This window comes from Miniopterus natalensis, chromosome 2 (assembly GCF_054644295.1).
Source record: "Miniopterus natalensis isolate mMinNat1 chromosome 2, mMinNat1.hap1, whole genome shotgun sequence".
Taxonomy (NCBI): Eukaryota; Metazoa; Chordata; class Mammalia; order Chiroptera; family Miniopteridae; genus Miniopterus; species Miniopterus natalensis.
In genome coordinates, this window is record NC_142082.1 from 15,271,279 (window position 1) to 15,296,336 (window position 25,058).

Genomic DNA, 25,058 nt, shown 5'->3' on the forward strand with positions numbered 1-25,058 from the left:
CAGCTTCCTGTGCCTGAAAACTGGGGAGACCTTTAGGGTGTGCACAGGAGAGCAGTGCTGACCAGGATGAAAATATGAGAACTGTTGGTGGAAAAAAAGAGTCATTGGGGTTCCTTCCTTGACACCAGGAACTCTATGAAACCCAGCTGGCTCAGGTCGCCTTGCCTGCAGGAAGAGGGTTAACAAGTTGCTATTTGCGGGGTCTCTGCACCTTCTTTAAAAATTCTCAGACCTTAGGGAACAGAAGGATATGTTCCCAAATGTATGTTTCTGGGTTTTATTTTCCAGGAGGTGCTTGGAGTAAAGTTGAGCTCAGTGGTGCCCGTGGCACCACAGGGTTCTCCAAGACAACTGATTGTGTGGCCTCTGGCTGACCGAAGTTGTCATTGTGGTCTGGGAAGGCCCTGGTGCTGGTTAGGTTTCGGGCTTTTCTTCTCGGGGTACCTTGGGCCCTGTGCCTTTCCTTAGCAGGGCTTCAGACAGTCCTGGGGACCCAGCCCACGGGAAAGGCAATCCCTGGTGCCGCTCTGCCCCAGGTGATTTACACCCTCATACTCGAGTGAACGTGTGACGCACACTTTTTTCCAGATGCCCTTCTCTCAGGCCTCCGTGCCAGGGAGCCACACTCCACCCCCGGGCCTTCCCTGAGCTGGCTGTCCTGGGTGTGAGCTTTTCATGCCAGATACAAGTTTATTCTCAAGTGGTGTGTGCTTAGCTCGACAGCAGAGGCCTTTGGTCCCTTTGCCTTTGACTCTCTCAGCTCTTCACCCTCAGGACAGGCTGGTCTTAAAGGCCCAAGGAACCCTAGCAGCAGGACAGACCGGGGGTGGAGATGACTGCACACCATTAGCAGGTTTGAGTAATGGGTGATCTCTTTCTCCACCCAGGCTCCAGGTGTGTGATGGTGGCTGCACTCTGTCTTGTGGGTGTTAATGAAATCTTCAATGGTGGCTACTGTTCTCAAGCTGTTCTACAAAACTGGAGCACGCCGGTGAGTTTCAGTCAGAGGCAGAATAGGCCTTGGGAGAAGCAGCGTGTCCTGGGGTGGGGGCTGGCACAACAGTGTGGACCAGTGTGGCCGGACCCTCAGCCAGCATCACCTGGGAAGCCCAGGTCCCAGGGGTGGGGCTCAGCAGCCTGGGTGCTACACCTCTCCAGGGGGAGCTCTAAGTTGGGACATGCTGCTGTGGCGCTCTCAGGGTCAGGGGCGGGTTCTTCCTTACCTCCTCTAACCACTGCCTTCCAAGAGAAGGCTGCCCAGTGCTTGGTTGTCACCACAGGCATTCTAGGTCGGCTACACTCATGTAAGGCTAAGGCCAAGGCCATCAGCACCTCACCCAGCAGCAGCATTGAATGAGATACTCCACCTCAGGGAATTACGGACACGTGACACTTTCCCTAAAGCCCTTAAGCCTTTTTGGGAAATTAACCATTTGGGTGGAAATCTTTTTCAGATGTAGTATGTATATTCCTCCTGACTTACTAATCCAATTACCTGAATATAAAGCAGCCCTTTCTTTATATACACACACAGACACACATATTTCAGAGAGGAAGAGAGAGGGAAAGATAAACATCAATGATGAGAGAGTCATTGATCGACTGCCTCCTGCACACCCCCTGCTGGGGATTGAGCCCGAAACCTAGGCATGTGCACTGACCGGGAATCGATCTTCGATCTAGTGGATCATAGGTTGATGCTCAAGTGAGTCACACTGGCCGGGGTAAGCAGCCCATTCTTGATGACTTGAGGACATTTTTAGGAGCCTCTTTGGAAACGGTGATTGCCTTGGGCATAACTGAATGGTACAGGATTCTCACTGAATTCTCCAGACTGCCGGGCTTTTCTATGGGTAATCATTTTGGTGGTTTGTCCATGTTTTTAGTCAGCGCCAGTTGTCACTTCTCAGTTCATCTATTTCCAGCAGTGAGTGTAGTCTTAAAACAATAGCATAGCATTCCCAAGAGGTGACCTGCCCGCCAGTCTCTGGAAAGCTTGGCCTAGAACAGCAGGATGCCAGGGACAGGCTGACAGTGGTTATGTCTCAGCCCAAATAAGGTGGCAAATTTCATCTCTACGAGGGGCCTCTACAGAAAAGATGAGTCAGAAAAAGGGTGAGATTCCTGCTAAGGACAGAGAACCAGGCAGTTCTGGCCAAGGAGGTCAATGCCACATTTTTGGTGCTTAAGCAATTTTGTGTTGAGAATAGTACCCTTTGGTCCCTGTTCAGAAGTACGGGCACTCAGTTCCTGCTGGGTTCTGTGGCCTGCACCCCCAGTCTCCCCCCCCCCCAGTCCCCCTGCCTGGACAAGAAGCCAGCTGCTGGCACTGGGGTCTTTTTCCTACTGACGTGTTTCTCACACTAACCAAACTTAACAGGTAAATGTTCCACATCACAGAGCAGTGGTGTTATCCCACTAATTCCACAGCTGCCTAATTTATTAGGTTTTCCTTTTGTAACAATGCCGACGATATTCTTACTATCACTAAGCAAAGCTTTTTTAAAAGACAAGGTTTTGTCTTTTCCCCTCCTCTGGGGAAGCTTAAAGACCAATTAAAAGTCATGCATACAATTTTTTGGAAGCAGGTTAGAATAATGATTTTTAAGTGCAGTAATTCAGGGCATGTGCAGATGAGCCTAGTCAGGAAGCAGCAACAGCTGGAGTGTGTGGTGACTTCATGCAGACACTGGGAGGGCCTGGTGATGAGAGGAAGACAAGATGTGGGAGAGAACTGGGGCTTAGTCCTGGGTGGGCAGCAGATATGCCTGAAATAGTGGGGCAGGGGGTACCCTCAGCACTAGCCATGTTCAGGGTGGGTTTACCAGTTCCTGGGCCATCCAGGGGCTATAAGAACGAGTTGGTGGAGGCCTTCCTCTTCCCAAATCTGGTATCAAGAGGACACTGTGTAAGGCCTGCCCTTGGAGAGTAGATAGGCCTGGGGGGAGGGGGGCCTCTTGCCTCAGGGCTAGGCAGCTTGCTGATTATTGTGGCAGGGGAGTGTCTTTAGAACAGGAAGGAGTCTAACTACAGGAACTGTTCCCTGGAGACTATAGAGTATGCATGCACCCGCTTAAATGTTAACTAGTCTTTTTTATTACAAATTAATATCAGCATTTGATTTTGAAAAAATCAGGCTGACAAGTATAAAATGAAAACCAAAACACTCTTACTGAAAACCTTTGTCATATGACGTCCCTTGTTTATTGGGAGTTGGATGGAGGGGAATATTCCTTATCTGACTTTTTGTAAAAAATGAGTAAATGTTAGAGAAACTCTTAGTTTTTTTTTGGGGGGGGGGGCGGTATTAGTTAATAAGTCAAGTACAGATGGTCCCTGCCTTATCATGGTTTGACTTTACAATGGTATGAAAGTGATATGCATTCAGTAAGTAGAAACCTCACTTCAGATTTTGAATGTTGATCTTTTCCTGCGCTAGTGATCTGTGGCATGATGATACTGTCGTGATGCTGGGCGGGGCAGTGGTCCACACAATCATGAGGGTAAACAGTCAGTATTCTGCAACATACTGTGTTGCCAGTGTTCTTTGGATATTGTATTTTTGTGTAAATTACATGAGGTTGAGCACTTCATTACAACTTTTATTTTCAATTACAGTTGACATACAATATTAATTAGGTTCAGGTATGTAGCACAGTAATTAAGGTTTATATGCAGGGGTGGGCAAAAGCAGGTTTACAGTTGTGAGTACATGAAACAGTTTATTCTTGTATTAATTGTATTTTCCATACGAACTGTAAACCTGTTTGCCCACCCTGTACATTGCAAAGTAATCACCCCAAGAAGTCTAATAACCACCTGACACCGTAGTCATTACAGTATTTACTATTTTCCTTCCCCATGCTGCACTTTACATCCTCATGACTGTTTTATAACTATTTTGTAACCACCAATTTGTACCTAATCCCTTCACCATCACCCCAACTTCCCTCGCATCTGGCAATAATCAGTTTGTTCCCTAGATTCCACATGTAAGTGAAATCATATGGTATTGTCTTTCTCTGACTTATTTCACTTAGCATAATACCCTCTAGGTCCATCCATGTCACAAATAGTAAGATTTCCCTTTTTTTTGGCTAATATTCCATTGTAGATATTCATCTTCCTTTTCCATTATCCATTGACGGACTCTTAGGTTGCTCTCCCGTCTTGGCTCTTATAACTAATGCTGTGATGAACATAGGGGTGCATCTCTTTTCGAATTAGTGTTTTGGATAAATACCCGTAAGTGCAATTGCTGGGTCATGTGGTAGTTCTATTTTTTAAAATATATATTTTAATTGATTTCGGAGAGAGGAAGGGAGAGAGAAACGTCAATGATGATAAGTCATTGACTGGCTACCTCCTGCACACCCCCTGCTGGGGATCGAGCCCGCAACCCGGGCATGTGCCCTGACCGGGAATCAAACCCCAGTCTCCTGGATCATAGGTTGATGCTCAATCACTGAGTGCCGCCAGTCGAGTGGTAGTTCTATTTTTAATTTTTCAAGGAACCCCTATACTGTTTTCCACAATGGCTGCACCAGTCTGCATTCCCCCTGGTTCCCCTTTCTCCACATCCTCACCAACACCTGTTTGCTGATTTATTGATGGCAGCCATTCTGACAGGTGTGAGGTGATATCTCGCTGTGGTTTTAATTTGCACTTCTCTCATGATTAGTGATGTTGAACATCTTTTTATATGTCTGTTAGCCATCTGTATGTCCTTTGGAGAAATGGCTATTCAAGTCTTCTGTTCATTTTTTAATAGGATCGTTAAGTTGTACCAGTTCCTTATATTTTGGATATTGAGCCCCTTATTGGATATCTCCTTGGTGAATATCTTCTTCCATTCAGTATGTTTTCATTTTGTTGGTGGTTGCCTGTGCTGTGCAGAAATTTTTGTTTGACGTAGTCCCATCTGTTTGTTTTTATTTTTCCCTTGCCCAAGAAGATATATCCAAAAAAATATCACTAAGACAGGTGTCAGAAGTTTAATGGCTGTTTTCTAGGAATTTTATGATTTCAGGTCTTAACATGTCTTTAATCTACTTTATTATAAAATAGGCTTTGTATTAGATGATTCTGCCCAATTGTAGTCTAAGGTAAATGTTCTGACCATGTTTAAGGTAGGCTAAAGCTATAATGTTCGGTATTAAATGTATTTTTGACAATATTTTCATTGGGTTATTGGTGCATAACCCCATCATAAGTCCAAGAGCATCTGTATATGTGGATGGATGGATGGGGGGAAATAGAGAATTTTCTTATTGCTGGGAGAAAAGGCTCACAAGGCACTTGGACAAACAGACTCGAACTTACCAAGGGGAAAGTTGAGTCGGGAAATCAGCCCTTGCCAGGACTTGACATTGTCCCCACCCCTAGCTACCTCCAAGTACTGAGGGCCACACACTGATCTTTTTGATCAAGAACAACTGAAATGAAATGTTTTAGAATTGAATAATGTTCTTAAGAATGAAATGTTTTAGAATTGTATAATGCTCTTAAGATACCAGTATACATTCTCCACTGTCTTCACATTCAGACGGTTGTGACTTATCTCAAACAAGACTTTAAATATATTTCTTCCCTTGCTTGCCCCATCACAGCATGCTGTAGACGGCCCCCTTTCAGGAAAGGTTCTGTGAGGAGAATCTGCTCTCCAAACAGAGCCTGACCCTCTCCCCCCACGGTGCTTTGTTTTCTCGGACGTCTTTGCATTCTGTTTAAAATGTCCTTGTTAATACATTCCAAGGTTTGAACTCCATTCCTAGCAAAACCCCTTCCTTGTTTACAGGGACTGAAATAGCCACATTTTGACCTTCTGTTCAGTCTGGGAACATCTATGGCCACGGGACACATTCTTTTCCCATGTGAGAATTACATTTACACAACATAGTTATGGAAAGAAAAGCTCAGGAAATTATAGACTTCCATCCCTCTTCCAGGTTTTTCACTTCAAAAGATCAGCCTTTCTAATCAGCCAGAACTAACCAGGAACCCCTCCCGCCTTTCTTCCTTACTCAGGGGTCGAAGAAGAAAGGGACAGAACCCTGAGGTCAGGAGTGCTGGAGGTACCTTTCCCGTCCTCCCTGTGCCAGCTTCCTGTAGAAGACCCGTCAGGGCCAAAGCTGCGCAGTAGAGGTGCTCAGAGCGCCACTGGGCCAGTATGTGGAGCCCAGTGTGGGTTCCTAGGCATGTCTCCTCTCAGCCCAAGGCATTACCAAGACTAGGGAGCCAAGTTTCAGTGCCTCATCCTGTTAAAGGCCCATCATTCCTGTTTCATTTGTCATATAGCCCAAGTGTCTGGATTATCACTATATGCAAGTGACTATGTCTGGGGTGGAGGAAAGAGGAAACAGTTTTAGGGAGGGAAATAATCCAAGATAATCCTTGTGAAAGCCAAATAAGTGGCCTGGACAGCAAGAGTTCCTGGAGGAGTGTTACTGGAGAAAGCCCTGTAGGCCGAGGCTTATACTGAGTTTGGAAAGATAGGACTAGAGAGGGATTAGAACAGAAGGGAGGAAGTAAGAATATGACCTACTTTTGAGGGATGTGTTAGGAATTTGGGTCTTGGGGGAGGCACTGGTGAGATATGAGCAAGGGGGACGGGGTTAGGAGTCATTACCATCTTGCTGCCCACAGCAGAATGGGTGAAGAATCATGTTGGAAACACGCAACAAGAAAGGCAAACCCATGATGGTGATGTCAGAGTGACAGCAGGATCCTAGAGAGAGCTGTGTCAGGGACAGACACAGGGAGAGTGATCAGGAGCTGTGGTACGGAAAGGTTTAGTAGGTCCGAGTTTAGACATGGTGCCTTTGAGGTCGTGGCAGAATGTCCCAAGCAAAGCTGACAGGAGTGGGGAGAATTGTCCAAGAACTGGGTGTGGAACCAGGAAGAGGCCAGGACTAGCAATATACACTTGGCCAACGATGGTTGTGCGCGCTCCTGAGAAGAAAGCAGAAGTAGGCCAGCCAGGCCCCTTACCACACATAGCCAAGGGCTGGCACAGGTGACAGGGACTTCACCTAGCTGATGCTCCTTTGCCTGTTCCTTCAGTCCCTGAAAGCAGTGTGGCAGCTTTGATTTCAGACCCTTGGTCTCAGTGCCCTGTCACCACATCCAATTTCGGCTGCTTTCCCAAGGTGGCCCTCTCCAAGCCCGTGCTCTGTAAGAGGCCGTTGGCAGCTTGTAGGCCCCTTCAGTTCCCAGAGTCTAAGGGCAGCCAAGTGCCGTCCCCTGTGAATTGTTCCAAAGTATGAACAGCCATAGAGTGACTTGTTCCTCAGAAATGGTTTCCTGGAATCAACACACACAGCTTGGGCTCCTGGCACGTGGTCAATTTGGGATGACATAGAAGGTGTCATTCCAGGCCTGACAAGCCAAGAATGTGGGGGAAGGAAGCTGGTTTCCCTCCTCTGTTGATGTGTGGTGACTGGCAAATGGGGTGGGGGTCTTGCCTCTTCACACTTGACAGGAGGGCCAGAAGGGCATGGGTTCATTGGGAGGGTCAGCTAGTGCAGCCCCAAAGGCAATGCCCGGCCTCATAAGACCCCCTGCCAGGGAGAAATCAGAGTGTAGCAGGAGAAATATAGCTTTCAAGAAGGGTCCAGCTCTTTCCAGCCAGCGCCGAGCCATGGGCATCTCTCGGGACAACTGGCACAGGCGCCGCAAGACTGGGGCCAAGAGAAAGCCCTACCACAAGAAGTGAAAATATGAGCTGGGATGCCCTGCTGCCAACACTAAGATTGGACCCCGTTGCATACACACCGTTTGAGTGCGGGAGGCAACATAGTAGTATTGAGCCTTGAGGTTGGATGTGGGCAACTTCTCCTGGGGCTCAGAGTGTTGTACGCGCAAAACGAGGATCATTGATGTTGTCTACAATGCGTCCAACAACGAACTGGCCCGCAACAAGACCCTAGTGAAGAGCTGCGCTGTGCTCTGACAGCGCACCATACCCACAGGTACGAGTCCCGCGTTGCGCTGCCCCTGGGCCGCAAAAGGGGGCCAGCCTGACTCCTGAGGAGGAAGAGATTTTAAACAGAAAATAATCAAAGAAAATTCAGAAGAAATATGATGAAAGGAAAAAGAATGCCAGAGTCAGCAGTCTCCTAGAGGAGCAGTTCCAGCAGGCAGGCTTTTAGCGTGCATCGCTTCAAGACCAGGCCAGTGTGGCCGAGCAGAGGGCTCTGTGCTCGAGGGCAAGGAGCTGGAGTTCTCTCTGAGGAACATGAAGGCCCGGAAAGGCAAATAAATCCCCTTCCCTCCTATCGTAGCTCATGTGATAAAGGTGTTTAATCTAAAAAAAAAAAGTCCTTCCGATGGCCCAGCTCACTGAAGCACCACAGGACAATTTACCTACACTGAAGGGGGATGTGAACGGGCCTGGCCCACACCCAGCATCTGCTGAGGGACCAGGGGAGGCAAAAGGAGTCAGAAAGTGAGCTTTCCTGAAGGCGCGTCCTTCCTGCTGGACACGTGCCTGTTTCAGAGACTTCTGCTGAGAAAGTAAAGGGAGCAGGCCGGGGTGGGGTTGGGGGGCCGCTGAGGTAACTACATTGGGTTTTTTGACTCGTGGCCCATTTCTGCCCATTTGTGCTGTCATCTACAAACCAGGCTGTGACAGGGCTGACTGGTTCACAGTTCAGGTTCAGCTGACACGGGACAGACCTGGTTGGCTAGGAGTATTTACAAAATCATGCGATTAGCTGTGTTTGAGTGTTCACCAAAATATGTTTCTAATTTCAGGATTTATTGCTAAATACACATTTTTCCAAATAAGTAACTTAGGACAATTATATGGGTTTTCAATAATGATACTATTTTCTTTATAGCCTCCTCTCACAAATAAGCATTTCCCGTACAAATTCCTAGTATATGCTGATTTACTCCTGCATGTACCTTTTGTACAACCGCAAATTGATGAGTCTGACATGCTGCTAAGATGATGGCAAGAAAACAAGGGATGTGGAGAGAGAAAAGTAAAATGCATGACAGAATAATAATAGAGGTTTCACAGTGCCGCCTTTACATAGTTAATTAAACCCAGATGGAGGAGCTGAGATGTATTTCAGAGCATCCTGGTAGACCAGGGTGGGCTCTGCCAGCGGCAGTCGGAAAGTCTCAATGATTTTTCCAAGGCCCCTTTTCCTGCCACAAAGCAAGACAAGTATGAGCATTTCCTTGCAAATGCAGGGGAAGGTGGTATTGGAAATTTCTAGTAAGTAAGAGATAAATGAAAATTAAATATACTCCCTATATATCTGAGGTTAGGCCGTCGGTACTCTTGTGTGGTCTTTACTTGGCGAATCAGTAAATTCATTCCACACTGACATACACACACCTACACTTTCGTAAGGGATCACCAAGAATTTCCCCAGGTGCAAGTTTCTAGAGCATGAATTCTAGCAACAGGTGTCTCCATGCACAACCCCGCAGTGGGGAGGCATTAATTACTGCACACACTCTGAAATCCACTTTCTTCATACATTTCTTTCTCTTTCAGGTTTGAAAGAAACCTTGCCCAGTTTTGATCCCTTCAAGACTTTGCCACAGCCTCTATCACACATCTGTTTTTTCTCGAAGAAAAAAAATATAATAAAAATGTTTTACTCTTTTACACTGTATAACTGTAATAAATAGTGTGTTATTTGTGAACGCATGGTCTGACATACATTTTTGTATAGTTTGGAGATATTTTCAAACAAAACATAAAAGGTGTCAACAGTAAAACCAAGAGTGAGTATTTTTATACCAAACATTGAAGTATGACAGGATGGATGATCTTACACTGGGTTGGATCACAGTTTTTGTGCTTGACTTTTGAATGCCTGTAATTAAAAATATCTATTTTTTCCCCTCTAAAATCTGCATGTTTGAGGCATGTTTTTAAATATGAAAATTTCCAGAATCATACTGTGAATGTATAGAAACCTGTGCCTGTCCCGGGTCCAGGGTGAATGAGAAACGTGTTAGATGTTAGAAACAGAGCTGTGCTGTCTGCAGTACTAGGTGTTCGCTCACGGGTCCAGGCCACCCTGCAAGACCATCAAAAGCCTCCAGGAGCTTCCACCATGGTGACATGCTCACAGCCAGGCAAAGAAGCTTTTCCTTGGTACCAATTCCTGATGAGAATGTGCCCTTAGAGAACCCTGGCAGCTCGAGGTGACGCATACACTCTTTGAGCCCCAGTGCATGACCCCCAGTGCAGAGTTGGCCTCACTGAGAAGGGTGACCAGCGCTGCCTCAGGAGGAAGCTGGCTTTGCCCACCCTGCATGGCTGCAGTGAGCAGCTCATGCCTCCCAGGTGATTTAGCAAAACATTGGCTGAGCTGGTGTCCTGAGTGCTGGCAGCACCGTGCCCAATGAGCCATTTAAAACATGGTCTTGAAAACTGTGTGCTCACGAGGACACTTCTACCACACTGGCATGGAGAGGCAGTGCAGTCAGTGGGCGTGGGGAATGAATACTGGGCAGCCTCCTTCAAGACTTCTTCAAAACAAAATGTCTTGCATTGTAAGCTGGCAGTTCTGGAACCACTCAGTCTCTCCCCGCCCCCCCCCCCCCCCCTTTTATAGAAGAACCATGTGTAAAAACACATTGACCTAAGAATTTCATCTGCTGATATAGCTAAACATGATCACAGTCTTTCTTAACTGATCTGCTCATATGCTAAAGACTTCAATGTTTTAATAATTATATTGATTCAGGTTTCCTTCATTATTTTCCATTAGAAATAAACATATCAAGAAGCTTTTAAAGGTCATCACACACACACAAAAAAAACAACCAGAAGGGCCAGGGAAGAGGGGCTCTCACCCTTGTATAAATGAAGCAAAGGGGCACTTACAGTAGTGTGGGGGCGCTATGTTCAAGCCCTCATATGCCTTCAGTGCCACCTGGCTCTCGGTGAGACTTCTATACTCTTGTTTCTAAGGTAAACAGCAACTTCCACACAGCCTATTATGCTTTTATAAACTGTTTAAAGGTACTTTTCTATTGTCATTTTAAAAAATAAAGTGCTTATCCCAGCCGTCACACCATTGCTTGGCAAATTTCTTTTTGCAAGATCTACCAAGAGCAAACCACACTGCAGACCAGGGACCAGCAGATTTGTTTCCCATTTTCAGGCCTTGACAAAGCTAAGGACAGAGAGACTAAGGAAGGAGGCGGGGCTGGGAGAGTCAGAAAATAACCTCCACAGGTGCCTCTATTGTGGGCACTTGGTGAGCAACACCGATGCCTTAGGCTGCGGCCCTTACAGAGCCTGACCTGGCAGGAGGAGCTCATGGTAGATCCACATACCTCTACTGATGCCTTTTACTTTTTTTTTTTTTTAAATATATCTTTATTGATTTCAGAGAGAGGAAAGGAGAGGGGGAGAGGGAGATAGAAACATCAATGATGAGAGAGTCATTGATCGGCTGCAGCCCACAACCCGGGCACGTGCCCTGACCGGGAATCAAACACCGATCGCCTGGATCCTAGGTCGACGCTCAACCCCTGAGCCACGCCCGGCCAGGCGATGCCTTTTACTCTTCACAGCCACCTCAGCCTACAAAGCTTAGCTTCAGATCATCTGAAATCTATAGTCATTTATGGTTTTCTGCTAACTTAATATAATTGATAACCAAGCACTGATAGCCAAGATGATAGAAACATTTCTTATATACACTCTCACCAACCTCTCTTCCCCCAAAAGGGGGGGAACGCACAGTGCTCAATTCCAAGTAATAACAACAACTACTACTAACTATCAGTCTTGTTGGGCACTGACATTAGTTCAGTGTTTGGAGCTCACATCACCAAAAGCAGGTCCCATCAGAGCCTTTCAATACCCTGGAGGCCAGGAATAGAGTAGAAAACCAACTCTCAGCTCTTCCCAGGCTGTGGAGGCCACACCAGCATGGCTCCAGGGCAGGCTTGATCATGTGGCTTTGCCTTCAGCCCGTCTGTGTCCTTCCTACTCAAAGGCACCAGAGATTGGCCAGACAACCTAGGAATTGAGGGCATCACCCCCTGAAGGAGATATACTGCCTCTCCTGTCTACCCTGGGCCACCCTCGTCCCAGTCACTGCCTGAGCAAGTCACTTCCATATGACTCTTCACAAGGGGCCTTGGGATGGATGAGTGAGTGCTCCAGCCACCACCATGCTCATGGTCATCAGTGATCTGCAAGTGACAAGCCTGTGTGGTGCTTATGAACTCCAGATATGTGCCCACTGACCACTCAGCTGGATACCAGCTTCATTACAGTCTGAAAAACTGCCTTTTCTGTCACTCTACTGAGCATGAAGAGTGCCAGAATTGGGAACTTGGGATAAGAGAAAACAGGTCTGTTTGTTCCCTCTTGCTTACATTCATACAGTCCCAGTTTGTAGGCACCACAAAAATGGGAACTAAACCATCTTTAGGGGAGCTGAACCCTCTCTATTGGGAGGGGAAGATATGCCCCTTGTGAACATAAGACTAAACTGGCATCTGGTATTACACGCTATGCTATACCTTCTACCTCTAACAAAATTACAAATTAAAAGGAACCTGGAAAATGAAAGTTAGAATTCCAGTTAATCATATCTAGGCTTCAAACTCACTAGACCCAGTGTTTGCATATATGTTGGACGTTCTATGGGACCAACATGTAATTCTTTCTGCTTTCATCTCAGGTTCCCCAAACCCAGCACCCCATGGCACCTCTGGGCTCTGAGTTGTGCAGCATAAGGAACATTCCCGAGGGGCTGGCTAACATCCCCAAATTCTGTATCTCAATACACAAGAACGCTTGTCTGTGTCAGGGTGACACAGAAGAATAGACCGGTATTTCCGGGTGCTCTGACCAAGCATGCTTGGTGCTGGGACTATGTGCACATTCCCTACAGCCTTCCACGTCACTGGGATGTCCAGCACCTAGAGAACAGCATCCGTACCCAGTTTTAAGAGTGTTGGTGTATGGCTGCTCTTACACATCAACTCTTAATCCACTATATCACACCTTCCTGTGACAATTTTACAACATTCTTAGAAGGCAGAAGAATATGTCACTAGCGAGGTGTTATCTGAAATACCGGTACTCAAAACGCCTACACTAAAACTAAGGAGTGTTATAGTGCAAACTGTATGTAATCAGCTAGCTGAATAAGGCCCCCAGATTGGGAAAATTTTTAGATTGCCACAGTAGAGCTCCCATCTGCCTAGACATGCTAAAACAGTATTAACTCTCCCCTAAACTGACTGACCTGGCTCTAACCACCTCACGGCCTAAAGATGCCAATATGCCACGACAGTTCTTCCCCATTTTATGTTCTCTGCATAGCTCGCCAGTAAACCCAAAGGTTCTATTTTACCAGCACTTCCAGAGTACCCACTGTACTGCTTCCTGCTTTGCAAGGGAGGAGGGGAGGCCCTGTTCCCAGAAACCATAGCCTGCTATGACCACAAATAAAGATAGCAGTGAAACCTTCCACACTCCACTGCTCACACACCTCTTGCTTAAAATTCAAGTGAAACTGACCATGCTAATGAACACAATTAAATTAGAAACTTAGGCCAGAGGCTCATATTCACCTCAAACTTGTCTTCTAAACAAAAAGACATGCCTAAATTGAATGAGAAATGATGCTCAAGTTAAAATATTTGCCTGGGCAAAAGAGCGCTTCTCTAAAACTAGAATGCAGGGCTTGGGTGTGAGTGGGTCAGCAAGAAAGTTCAAATTGTTACAACAGCTGAGTGCAAGATAAACCTGCTTTTGGGGTGTGTCTGGTACAGGTCCTGCCAAATTCAGGCTACAGTTTACTCAGTTCCCTCCTGTTGGTACCCTTCTGTGTTTTCACTTATTTCAAGGTAAGTTTGGGTTGAATGTCCTTTGAAGTATGACCCCTGCAAAGTTCTGGGTGGCTGAAATTCACTGGGTTCTCACAGGGTCTTGAAACCGCATGGTTTGAGTCACAGGAATGTGGTGATCCACTTCCAAACCAGGGGAGCTGAACCAGTTCAACAGGCCTAACTGTCCAAAGAGGCCTGTGAGGGCAGCCTTGCCACTCTGCTGGAGGGCACCAGCACGTTTACTTGTAATGGAAATCCTTTTATGAAGGAAAATGTGCTGTTTTTTTTAACTATTGCCAGAAGGAAGGTCAGAAGCACAATCCCAGGGTCTAGTCTACCTGTTTCCAAAGTGCGTTCACTCTACACATGTGCATGTGCGCGTGTGCACACCACGACTGGGGAAGGGGTCCCAAGGTTCAGTTATTCTGAGGACTGGTTTCCGGAGGTCGTTGGTCTTCCACCGCTCCACCTCCATAGAACATCTCCTGCTTCCTCAGGAGAAGCCTACACAACACACACCGGGTCCTAGCCAGGTTGGCTCAGTGATAAGAGCGTCGGCTGCGGATAGAAGGGTCTTGGGTTCGATTCCAGCCAAGGGCACATACCTTGATTGTAGGCTCCATCCCCGGCCCCAGTCAAGGTGAGTTTGGAAGGCACCCAATCAGTGTCTGTTGCTGTCTCCTCTCCCCTCCCCCCCTTTCACTCTCTCCCTTCTACTCTCTGAAAAGCAATGGGAAAAAATATCCTCAGGTGAAGTTTAAGAAAAACAAAAACACACACACTGGGAAGAGAAGACTGTCCTACATGAAGCCCCAAGGACAGCAATGCATTGGTGGCAGGTCACCTCTGCTGTCTCTAGCACAATATTCCAGCCTTGCTGCAGGGCATAAATGCTGGTCCTGGCTTGTTAAGAATAGTCAAGTGCTCCTCTGTCCCCAGAGTCCTACCATCATCTGGCCACACTTACAGGCTGTGACAGCAACAGCCAAAGGTTCATTTCTTATGCTTGGTCTAGGCTCAAATATATACTTCTTTAGCTATCCTCTTTTAAAAGTCTCAAATGACTGATGAATTATAGATCAAAATGCACACAGACTAACCTGTTAATGCACCAGCCATGCCTGTTCCCACTTATTTCTAAATGGCCAGCAGACCCAGCAGAAAGGGGCAGACACAAGAGCATGACTGCAACTTTAACTTAAATTTGTAGTGGATGTCATTTAAGATGAGAACTAGTAAAAGCCTCTTCTTCCTTTTTTTCACAACCTTCAAACACCATTGGGCTACCACAATTTCCTACAAAGACTATACTCCTCCCCAGATGTCACCAGATGACCCAATCCCAGTAGCTCAACATGGGGTATATGGAGGGCTTTCCCCTCCATGTAGGAGGCAAAGAACATCAAAGCTTAACACAAGAAAATACAAGTGAATGAGGTAAAGCTACAGAATTTGCGTCAAAATTTAGTAAGATGTTTTACCTCTCTAAATCTCAATTTCCTCGTTTCCGAAATGAGTTTAGACAAAATAGCTGAAATCAACTATAAGGCCAGCTCACAAGATACTGACGAGAACAGACTTAGCTAGAAACCACTGGTAATACACAGCTGGCCATAAGCAAGCATCTCATCTTAAAACCTGTGGTGGAGGCAATGATATCCATCTCCTTGCAAAACAAGACGAAGTGTTTGAGATGTCCAAAATGCATTTCCAGATATAACCAACACAGATGGTGACAGGTGATATCCCCAAGATGAAAACATAGGTTGTTCCTGACTTTGTTCCCCCTCACAAGAAAACTAACCACCATTCATGGAGGAGACACCACTGAGAGAATTCGAGAACACGGTGACGTGGAAGCACTACTCTGCACCACAAGGACCAAGACAGACCACCTCAGAAGGTATGAGGAGCAGTTCCATACTAACCGCATTGCTGCTCCCCCAGGCCACAGCAGCACCACACTGAGAGGTCTCCCCTCAGCCTGCAGTTCCTCACAGGAAAGAGTTCCCAGGGTGGACATCCAGCTGCCCCAGCGCTGAGTCACTTCTTAAGAGCCCCCCTTCAATCTCGCCCCACGGAACTGCAGGGAAATTAACCACTGGGAATCTGACTGCAGTAGAGAAGGGGAGAAGAATTGCATCCACCAGCACTGAGTTCTTGGCAGACTGAACTCCTACCTGCAGCGCTCAAGTAGTCACGCACAGCATAATGACGTTTTGGTCAACAGCAGGCCGCACATAGATAGTGGTTTCGTAAGATTATAACGGAGCTAAAAAATTCCTACATCATAATGCCTGCGATGCACGACTCGTGTTTGTGGCGATGCTGGTGAAAACAAACCCAGTGCATTATCAGTGGTATAAATGTGCAGCACATACAATGACAGTAACAGGCTATGCCATCTAGGTTTGTGTAAGTACACTGTTAAGTGTGCACAACAACGAAACTGCCTAATAACACATTTCTCAGAAAGCATCCCTGTCGTTAAGCAGCTCATGACTGTAATAATCCCAACCAACATCTCTGCTCATCTGCAGAACCAAGTAGATGTCACAGTCCCACCAAGGAAATCAGTGGGGTGCAGGTCTGCCTGATTTGGGTCCTCAAACAAAGAAATTTGCCAGCCCTGAAGCTGGTCTGCCCTTGCCAGGCAGGGGGGCTGAGTTATAGCCCTACCCACTGCAGAGTGAAGCTCCCAGCCCTGCCTGACCAGAAAGACTGGCAAGAACACTTAGAAGCTGCATGGCTCGGCAATGCTCGAGCAGATCAGAGGCAAGCGGAACTGATCACCTGCAAAACCAGTGCCACACATGCAGGGTTCCTGGCTCTGTCCAGACAGGGAGCTAAGTCATGGACCCACCCACTACTGAGTGTAGCTCCTGTCCCCTCCCAACCAGAAGTCCTGATCAGGGTACCTTGGGGACTTCCCATGCCAGGGTCCATCACACCTTGGCATGCGAGCTAATATCCCCAGCCCCACAAGACTAGAAAACCTGGCCAGAACACCTATAAAGTTGCATACCCATAATGTGCAGAGAGTCTGCAGTGAAAATCTAGTGTCCCTGTTTGGCCACAGAACTTGAGGCATGGTCAGTTTGAGTCAAGACCATAAAGACCCTTATCGACTTTGGAGCTGGTTCTCCCACTGCACCAGGCAGGAAAACTAATTCGAAGCATTACCCATTTAAGATATTTTATGTAAGCCTCATGGCTACCATAAGGGAAAAACCTACAGTAATTATACAAAATAACATCATAAAGTCAAAGCATACTGATACCAAAACATATCAAAATACAAAAAGGACCCAAGATATGAAACAGGAACAATGGATCTACAAAACAGCCAGAAAACCACAAAAACCAGTAAGTCCTTACCCATCAATAATTACTTTAAATATAAATAGATAAAATTATCCAACCAAAATACAAAGAATGGTTGAATGGACAAGCAAAGAAGATCCAAAATGCCTACAAGAGACTCACTTAAACCTTAACAACACATATAGACTGAGTGTGAAGGAATGGAAACAGATACTTTAAGCAAATAGTATCCAAAGAGACAAAGATCTTATATAATGATAAAGGGATCAATACTGAAGCACCCAAATATATATTTTAAAAAAAAACTAACAGAGCTAAAAGAAATAAACAGCAATACAATAATAGTTGGGAACTTTAATACCCCACTCTCAACAATGGCTAGATCATCCAGACAGAATCAATAAGTGGATTTCAACAACACTATAGAGCAAATTGATCTAACAGACATATATATAGAACACTCTAGCAGATAACAGAACACACATTCTTATCAAGTACACATGAAACATTTTCTAGTATAAGCCATGTTAGGCCACAAAACAAGTCTTAGCAAATTCAAGAAGACTGAAATCATACCAAGTATCTTCTCTGACCACAACGGTATGAAACTAGAAATCAGTAACAAGAAAAACTGGAAAATTCACAAATACATGGAAATTAAACAACGCTCTCCTGAATAACCAATGGATCAAAGAAGAAATTAAAGGGGAAACAAAAAAGTATGAGACAAATGAAAATGGAAACACAATATATCAAAACATAGGATACAGCAAAAGCAGTTCTAAGAGAAAAGGTCATAGCAATAAACACATTAAGAAACAACCTCGCTCTTATGCCTTAATGAACTAGAAAAAGAACAAATGGATCCCAAAGTTAGCAGAAGACAAGAAATAAAGATTAGAGAGCCTGGCCAGCATGGCTCAGTGGTTGAGCAATGAACCAGTGGTTCAATTCCTGGTCAGGGCACATGCCCGGGTTACAACCTTGATATCCAACCCAGTGGGGGGGGTGCAAGAGGCAGCTAATCAATGACTCTCATCATTGATGTTTCTTTCTCTCTCCCTCTCTCTGAAATCCATAAAAAACATATTTAAAAAAATTAGAGAAGTAATGAAATAGAGAATGGGAAAATAGGAAAGACTAACAAAACTAAAGAGTTGGTTTTCTTTGAAAAGATAAAATTTACAAATCTTTAGCTAGACTTATCAAAGAAAAAAAAGAGAGGACCCAATTCAATAAAATTATACATGAAAAAGGTGACATTACAACTGATACAACAAAAAATACAAAGAATCATAAAAGGCTATTATACTACAATTACACTCTAACATTGGATAATCTAGAAAAAAAATGGAAAAATTCTCAGAAACATGCAACCTACCAAGACTGAAATTAGGACGAAATAAAGAATCTGAACAGACCAATTACTAGTAGGGAGATTGAATCGGTAATTTAAAATCTCCCAATAAAGAAAAGCTCAGGATTAGATAGCTTCCCAGGTGAATTTTACTGAACATTTAAAGAATTAACGCCAATCTTTCTCAAACTCTTCCCAAAAAATCAAAGAGGCCCGGCCGGACGTGGCTCAGCAGTTGAGCATCAACCTAGGATCCAGGAGATCGGAGTTCGATTCCCAGTCAGGGCACATGCCCGGGTTGCGGGCCAAGCAGCCAATCAATGACTCTCTCATCATTGATGTCTCTCTCTCTCCCTCCTTTCCTCTCTCTGAAATCAATAAGGATATGTTTAAAAAAAACACAAAAAACAAACAAACAGAAGGGAACACACCCAAACTCATTTTACAAGGCCTGCATTATCCTGATACTAAAGATAAAAAAGAACACTACCAGAAAAGAAAACTACACACCACTCTCCCTCATCAATATAGATTCAAAAATTCTCAGTAAAATACCAGGAAACTAAATACAGTAGCACATTAAAAAGATCATTTATCAGGATCAAGTGGGATTTATATTTGGGATGCAAGAACGGTTCAATGTATGCAAATTAATCAATGTGATACATCACATCAATACAATGACAAAAAAATCCTGATTATGTCAAAAGACACAGAAAAAGCATTTGATAAAACTCATATGCGTTCATGATAAAAACTCCTAATAAAGTGGGTACAGAACATACTTCAACATAATAACGGCCATACATGACAAGCCTAAAGCTAGCATCATGCTCAATGGTGAAATAATGAAAGCTTTTTTTCTAAGAGCAAAAACAAGACAAGGGTGACCACTCTTAGTCAACACAGAACAGAAATTCCCAGCCAAAGCAGTCAGGTGAGAAAAAAGAAATAAAAGGTGTGGTGCTTAATTGTACAATGTATTGTGCTTTTTTAACACCTGGTGTGTACATCCATGTAACAGAAAGGCAACAATAAAACAGCAACCCTACAGAAAGAATATGGCAGAAAAAGATCTATAAGCACAGTCTTATTTCCTTTTGTTGTCCAGAATAATTATAATTCTTGAGCCTCCCAGAAACTGGAAGCTAAATAAAGCAACTCAAGTTTCCTTAAAAAAAATAAAAATAAAAGGCATCAGAACTGAAAAGGAAAAAGTAAAATTGTTTCTATTTGAAGATGACATGATTTTAATATAGAGAAAATTCTGAAGAATCCATCAAAAAAACTATTCGATCTAATAAATTCAGTAAAGTTGCAGCATAAAAAATTAACATACAAAATCAGTAGCATTCTTATACACTAACAAGTTATCTAAGAAATAAAGAAAATAATCCCATTTACAACAGTATGAAAAATATAAAATACTTAGAAATAAATTTAACCAAGGAGGTTAGAGAGCTCCACAATGAAAATTACATGACTTTGATAAAAGAAACTGACGACACAAATAAATGGAAAGGCATCCTGTGTTCATGGATTGAAATAACATTATTAAAATGTCCCTACTACCCGAAGCCAATTACAGATTCAATGCAACCCCTATCAAAATTCCAGTGGTATTTTCTACAGAAGCATAAAACAATCCTAAAATGTGTATGAAACCACAGAAGACCCTAAACAGCCAAAGCAATCCTAGGAAAGAAGAAAAAAATGGGAGGCATCGCACTTCCTGATTTCAAGCTGTATTATAAAGCCATAGTAATATAAGACCAGAAACCATAAAACTCCTAGAATAAAAGAGCAAAAAAGCTTCTTGAGCCCAGCTCAGCCAGTGTGGCTCAGTTGGGTGAGCACTGTCCCATGCACCAGGTGGTCACTGTTCAATTCCTGGTCAGGGCACACGCCCGGGTTGCAGGCTTGATCCCCAGTAGGGAGTGTGCAGGAGGCAGCTAGCTGATCAATGTTTCTCCCTCTCCCTTCTTCCTCTGAAATCAATAGAAACATATTAAAAAAAAAAAAAAAAAAGAAAAGCTTCTTGACATGGGTCTTGACAATGGCATTTTAGATATGACACCTAAAGCACAAGCAACAAAATGAAAATTAGACAAACTAAAAAGTTTCTGCCCACCACTATGGAGAACAGTATGAAGCATCCTCAAAAAATTAAAAGTAGAATCACCCTGCACCCTAGACTGGTGGCCCAGTCAGTCAGAGTGTCTTCCCATGCACTAGAAAGGTCTCGGGTTCAACTGCTGGTCAAGGCACATGCCAGGGTTGCAGGTTCGATCCCTGGTTGGGGCACGTGCAGTAGGCGGCAGATCAATGTTTCTCTCCAATTGATGTTTCTCTCTCTCACTTCCTCTCTCACTAGAATCAATTAAAAAAATTAAAATAAAAGTAGAACCACCCTATGATTCAGCAATTCCACTTCTGGGAGTATTTCTGAAGGAAATAAAAACACTATGTCACATAGATATCTGTATCCTCATGTTCATAGCAGCATTATTTACAATAGCCACCTAAGTGTCCATCAACAGATGAATGGATAAAGATGATGATGTGTATATATCCACAGTGAAATATTATTCAGCCATAAAAAAGAAGGAAATCCTGCTGTTTACAACAACATGGATGGACCCTGAAGATAGTATGCTAAGTGAAATAAGTCAGGCTGAGAAAGAGAAACACTGTACGACCTCACTTACATGTTGAATCTAAAAAAAGACATCCAAACTCATCAAAAAGAGATCAGATGTGGTTACCAGAGGTGGGAAACGGGGGAGGGGAAACTAGATGAAGATAGTTAAAAAGTACAAGTTTTCAGTTATAAGATAAATAAGTACAAGGGATATAAGGTACAATATGATGTCTATAGTTAACAGTGCTGTATGGTATATATGAAAGTTAAGGGAGTAAATCCTAAGATTTCTCAACACAAACAAAACCATCTTTGGTATCTATGTGAGATGATGGATGTTAACTAAACTTATTGTAGTAACAATTTCATGATATATGTAAGTCAAATCATTATGCTTTGAGCCTCAGTTTTACATCTTTGCATGCCATGTTTTGGGGCTTGGATGTAAGAAAGAGGTAAACAATGACACTGTAAATGCAGGTGAGAAGTAAAAAGAAGAGATTAAAAGAACTAAAGCTGCAAAAAGGACTGCTTGTCATATGCACAAAGTACGTACTGCTTTGGGGTACCATGATACCCTTTTTGAGAACACCAAGCCGTTTTTATAATACACTACAATTTTAATTTGTGACGTAAGGACTGTAACAATCAACCCACCAAGTTCGAACCACCAAAGACCATATCACAGGTAGAGATAAGAAAAATGGCAGTTTTCCACAGAAGGCTAGAATGACCACAAAGATTTCCTGTAAGACAACACAACTCTGAAGAACCCATTTGACAATGGCTCTGGTGAACAATGGCCAGTAATGAGGAAAGAAAAAACTCTTCACCAGAAGAACTTCAGGTCAAACCCTAAGGGCTGGGATGCAAAGCTGATATTCAGGATGGCAAGATGACTCTATCTACCTTTGTTGGCATGAGACAATGACTTGCAAAATCCAAGATGCTAAATTCTGATTTACCCTTTTAAAAGAAAACATTAAAAATCACATGTAATGTATCTTTACCTCTTCACTTGCTAACAAGAGGCACACTTTGTGTTCTAACTATGAAATCCATATGCTCAGCAACACAGTACGGGTCAGTCTCCAACACCCCAAACACACACCACGTGGGAGTTAAAGGCCCGAGCTGCCAACTGCCATTGCCAAGAATGAAAAAAACAAACTGAATTATCTAGTATCTCAGAGCTCCTTTGGCAATGATTTTATTATAAATATGTTATTTTGGAATAAACAGATATTGCATTCAGACTATCTGCAAACTTGTTCTAAAGGAATAAAAGGAAAAATGGAACCAGGAACCCCTTAGAAGGAGAGATAAACAGCAGACACCTGTATGCCATGCTAAGTGCCTCTCCCCCAAGAAGTAACAGAAGTTAACAGGGAACATCACATTTCTCATCAGCCTATTCAATTAAAATAAGCTTTGAGTTTGGTAATTTACACTTGTTCTGTAAACGGAACTGCTCCTCTCCTGTCCTAGGAAGCAGGATGGGAAGACAGTCTTCAGATCCCAGGGTCAACAAGAAAGATCTTGACTTTGTATTTGTAACTCTTTGCTCACCTATAAAACTGTTCACTATTTGCCAGGAGCAATGTCAGAGTAGTCCTTCAGCACGCCAGCCATGTGCTCATTATGAGTCTTAAACCGTCGCTTTTTCTGTGAAGCAGGCTTTTTCCTTCTCTGAATAGGGGCCTACAGGAAAAGGTAAAAACAGGAACAGCTACTCAGAGGGCAATGCGGTAAGGATTTTAAAGGATGCCCAGAAACCAGAAGCAAGAGGTTCGGGGTATTTGGCCCATTTTTCTGGTTTGCAGGCCATCCTCATACACACCAATCCACAGCACACTCCCAACCGTAAACAAGAACCAGTGCTGTTATGATGTGTATACCTCTACCTAGAATAAACGAGCTGGCACAAAAACTTCCCAGAACTATTCTAGGCACTAAGTAGATAAAAAGAGAGGCAGTAAAGCTTTGTTCTTCATCACTATTATCTGGTTTAAAAATATATCCATCATGCCCTAGCCAGTTTGGCTCAGTGGTTAGAGCATCAGCCCGTGGACTCAAGGGTCCTGGGGTTCAATTCCGGCCAAGAGCATGCACTTCGGTTGCAGGCTCGATCACTGGCCCCAGTCAGGGCACATGTGGGAGGCAACCAATTGATGTGTCTCTCTCATGTCGATGTTTCTTTCTCTCTGCTTCTCTCTCTCTCCCTCCCTCCCTTCCACTATCTCTGAAAAGTAATGGAAAAAATATGCTCAGGTGAGGATTAAAAATAAATTAATTATATCAATAAGCCAAACAATGATAAAAAATCATGAAGTACTGCAATTACACTAAATCATGGAGATCACTGGCAATAAATCTTCTTTATTAAGGAGTCCCTAAAAATTCAGTGCACATACACACCACACACACAGGAAAAGTCACAAAGAAGGCAAGTTCCACAGCCTGATGGTGAATAAGAAAAAGAGGGAAAGAGGTACAGCAGCTAGAGTCTACAGCGTTGGTGAACTACTTCCCATTTTTGTCCTTGACTAACATAGTCAATTAGCTAAACAGACAATTTCACAAGTCTTCATCCCATTATAAATCCCTCCCCTAAGCAGGATTTAGGGTTACAAAGACAATATTATCTGGTTCCAAAGGGATCTGAAAGTCAACAAGGACAATGCAATATGATCAGGACTAAGGAAGAGCCAGGCACCAATACCACGGGGCTCACGGGAGTACGGAGCGGGGGTGGGGTGCACCAGTAGAGCCTTAAAGGCCAAGATCAGAACTGAGAGGTCAATATGTGAGCACTAGAAAAAGTCTGCTACGGCTGGTGCTGAAGAGCAGACACTGCTAGGACAGGAGTAGTCAGATGGGGAAAACTCACACACGCCGGGGGAGCAGTACTTGAGGGCAGAGATCCACTGGCCCTTAACAAACCACATATGATTTTATTTGCAACTAAGATCAATGGATTAGGACATAGAAAAAATTGAAAGGGAGAACTGTCTACCTGCTTTTCAAAGAATAGAAAGCAGGCTAACAGTTGAAAGAACAAAGGATCACATTTTTCCCCCAGCAATTACATACCACTTTCTTTGGTCCAGATTCCTGCATGGAAGAAATACCCTGTCGCTTCAGATATTCTTCAATCTTCTCCTCATCCATTGAATCCACAGTGACACTCCTCCACAGTTTCTGGAACTCTGTGCCAACAAGACAGTAGATACTTTACAATAGATGTTTATCAGCTACAGCATCTCAGTGATGGAAATCCAGGCTCCAATATTATCTTCTCTGGTCTACATTAGCACATCTGAGATTTCATTATAAAAACAAAGGAAGTGAGACAACATTCAAATGCTGGACACTGAGGAGCAGAGGGGCCTGAGAACAGAACTGCATCCTTACAGACCAGATCAGTAATATTCTATTCTTAGAGTATGGTAAATGAAGGGCCATGTGCTTAAGGCCTCCCTGCTTTCCTGGGAAGGAAAGGCAGTGGACAGTCTCCTTTTATTCCAAAAATCAGTTCTCTCCATTGAAACAGTTCAAATTCCTGCTCATCTCCTCTAAACTCCGTATACTCCATTTCCTCTCCCACTGGTAAAAAGAAGCAAATAGGGACAATGGGAACCAATTTTATACTGGAATGAGGAGCTATACAGTTTACAGCTGACCCTTGAACAACATCGGTCTGAACTGCATAGGTCCATTTATATGCCGATTTTTTTCAATCAATATATTGAAAAAAATTTTTGGAGACTTGTGACAATTTGAAAAAACTCCCAGATGAACCTTATGATATTCTTAATAATTTTCTCTACTGTAAGAATACAGTATATAACATATAAAATACATGTTTAATTGACTGCTTATGTTATCAGTAAGGCTTCCAGTCAATAG

General features: G+C 43.9%; 2 protein-coding genes and 1 pseudogene across 3 annotated transcripts in view; 2 read left to right on the plus strand and 1 right to left on the minus strand.

Annotated features, from left to right (window-relative positions):
* RBPMS (RNA binding protein, mRNA processing factor) overlaps positions 1 to 1,095 on the plus strand; it is a 148,772-nt gene extending 147,677 nt beyond the window's left edge. Inside the window, exon 8 of the mRNA XM_087814149.1 lies at positions 888 to 1,095. The gene's annotated coding sequence lies outside the window, so the exon portion shown is untranslated. The remainder of the gene's footprint in view (positions 1 to 887) is intronic.
* GTF2E2 (general transcription factor IIE subunit 2) overlaps positions 1 to 25,058 on the minus strand; it is an 81,724-nt gene that overhangs the window by 13,931 nt on the left and 42,735 nt on the right. Inside the window, exons 6-7 of one of the 2 annotated variants that reach the window (XM_016209072.2) lie at positions 24,243 to 24,358; positions 22,719 to 22,850 (exon numbers count right to left, since the gene is read on the minus strand). In XM_016209072.2, coding sequence (XP_016064558.1) covers positions 22,734 to 22,850; positions 24,243 to 24,358 — 233 coding nt within the window. In that variant the 3' untranslated portion in view covers positions 22,719 to 22,733. Of the gene's footprint in view, positions 1 to 22,343; positions 22,851 to 24,242; positions 24,359 to 25,058 lie in introns of those variants that run through there. The other variant, XM_016209073.2, reaches the window with a different exon arrangement.
* LOC148093635 (small ribosomal subunit protein eS8 pseudogene) lies at positions 7,640 to 8,468 on the plus strand (annotated as a pseudogene).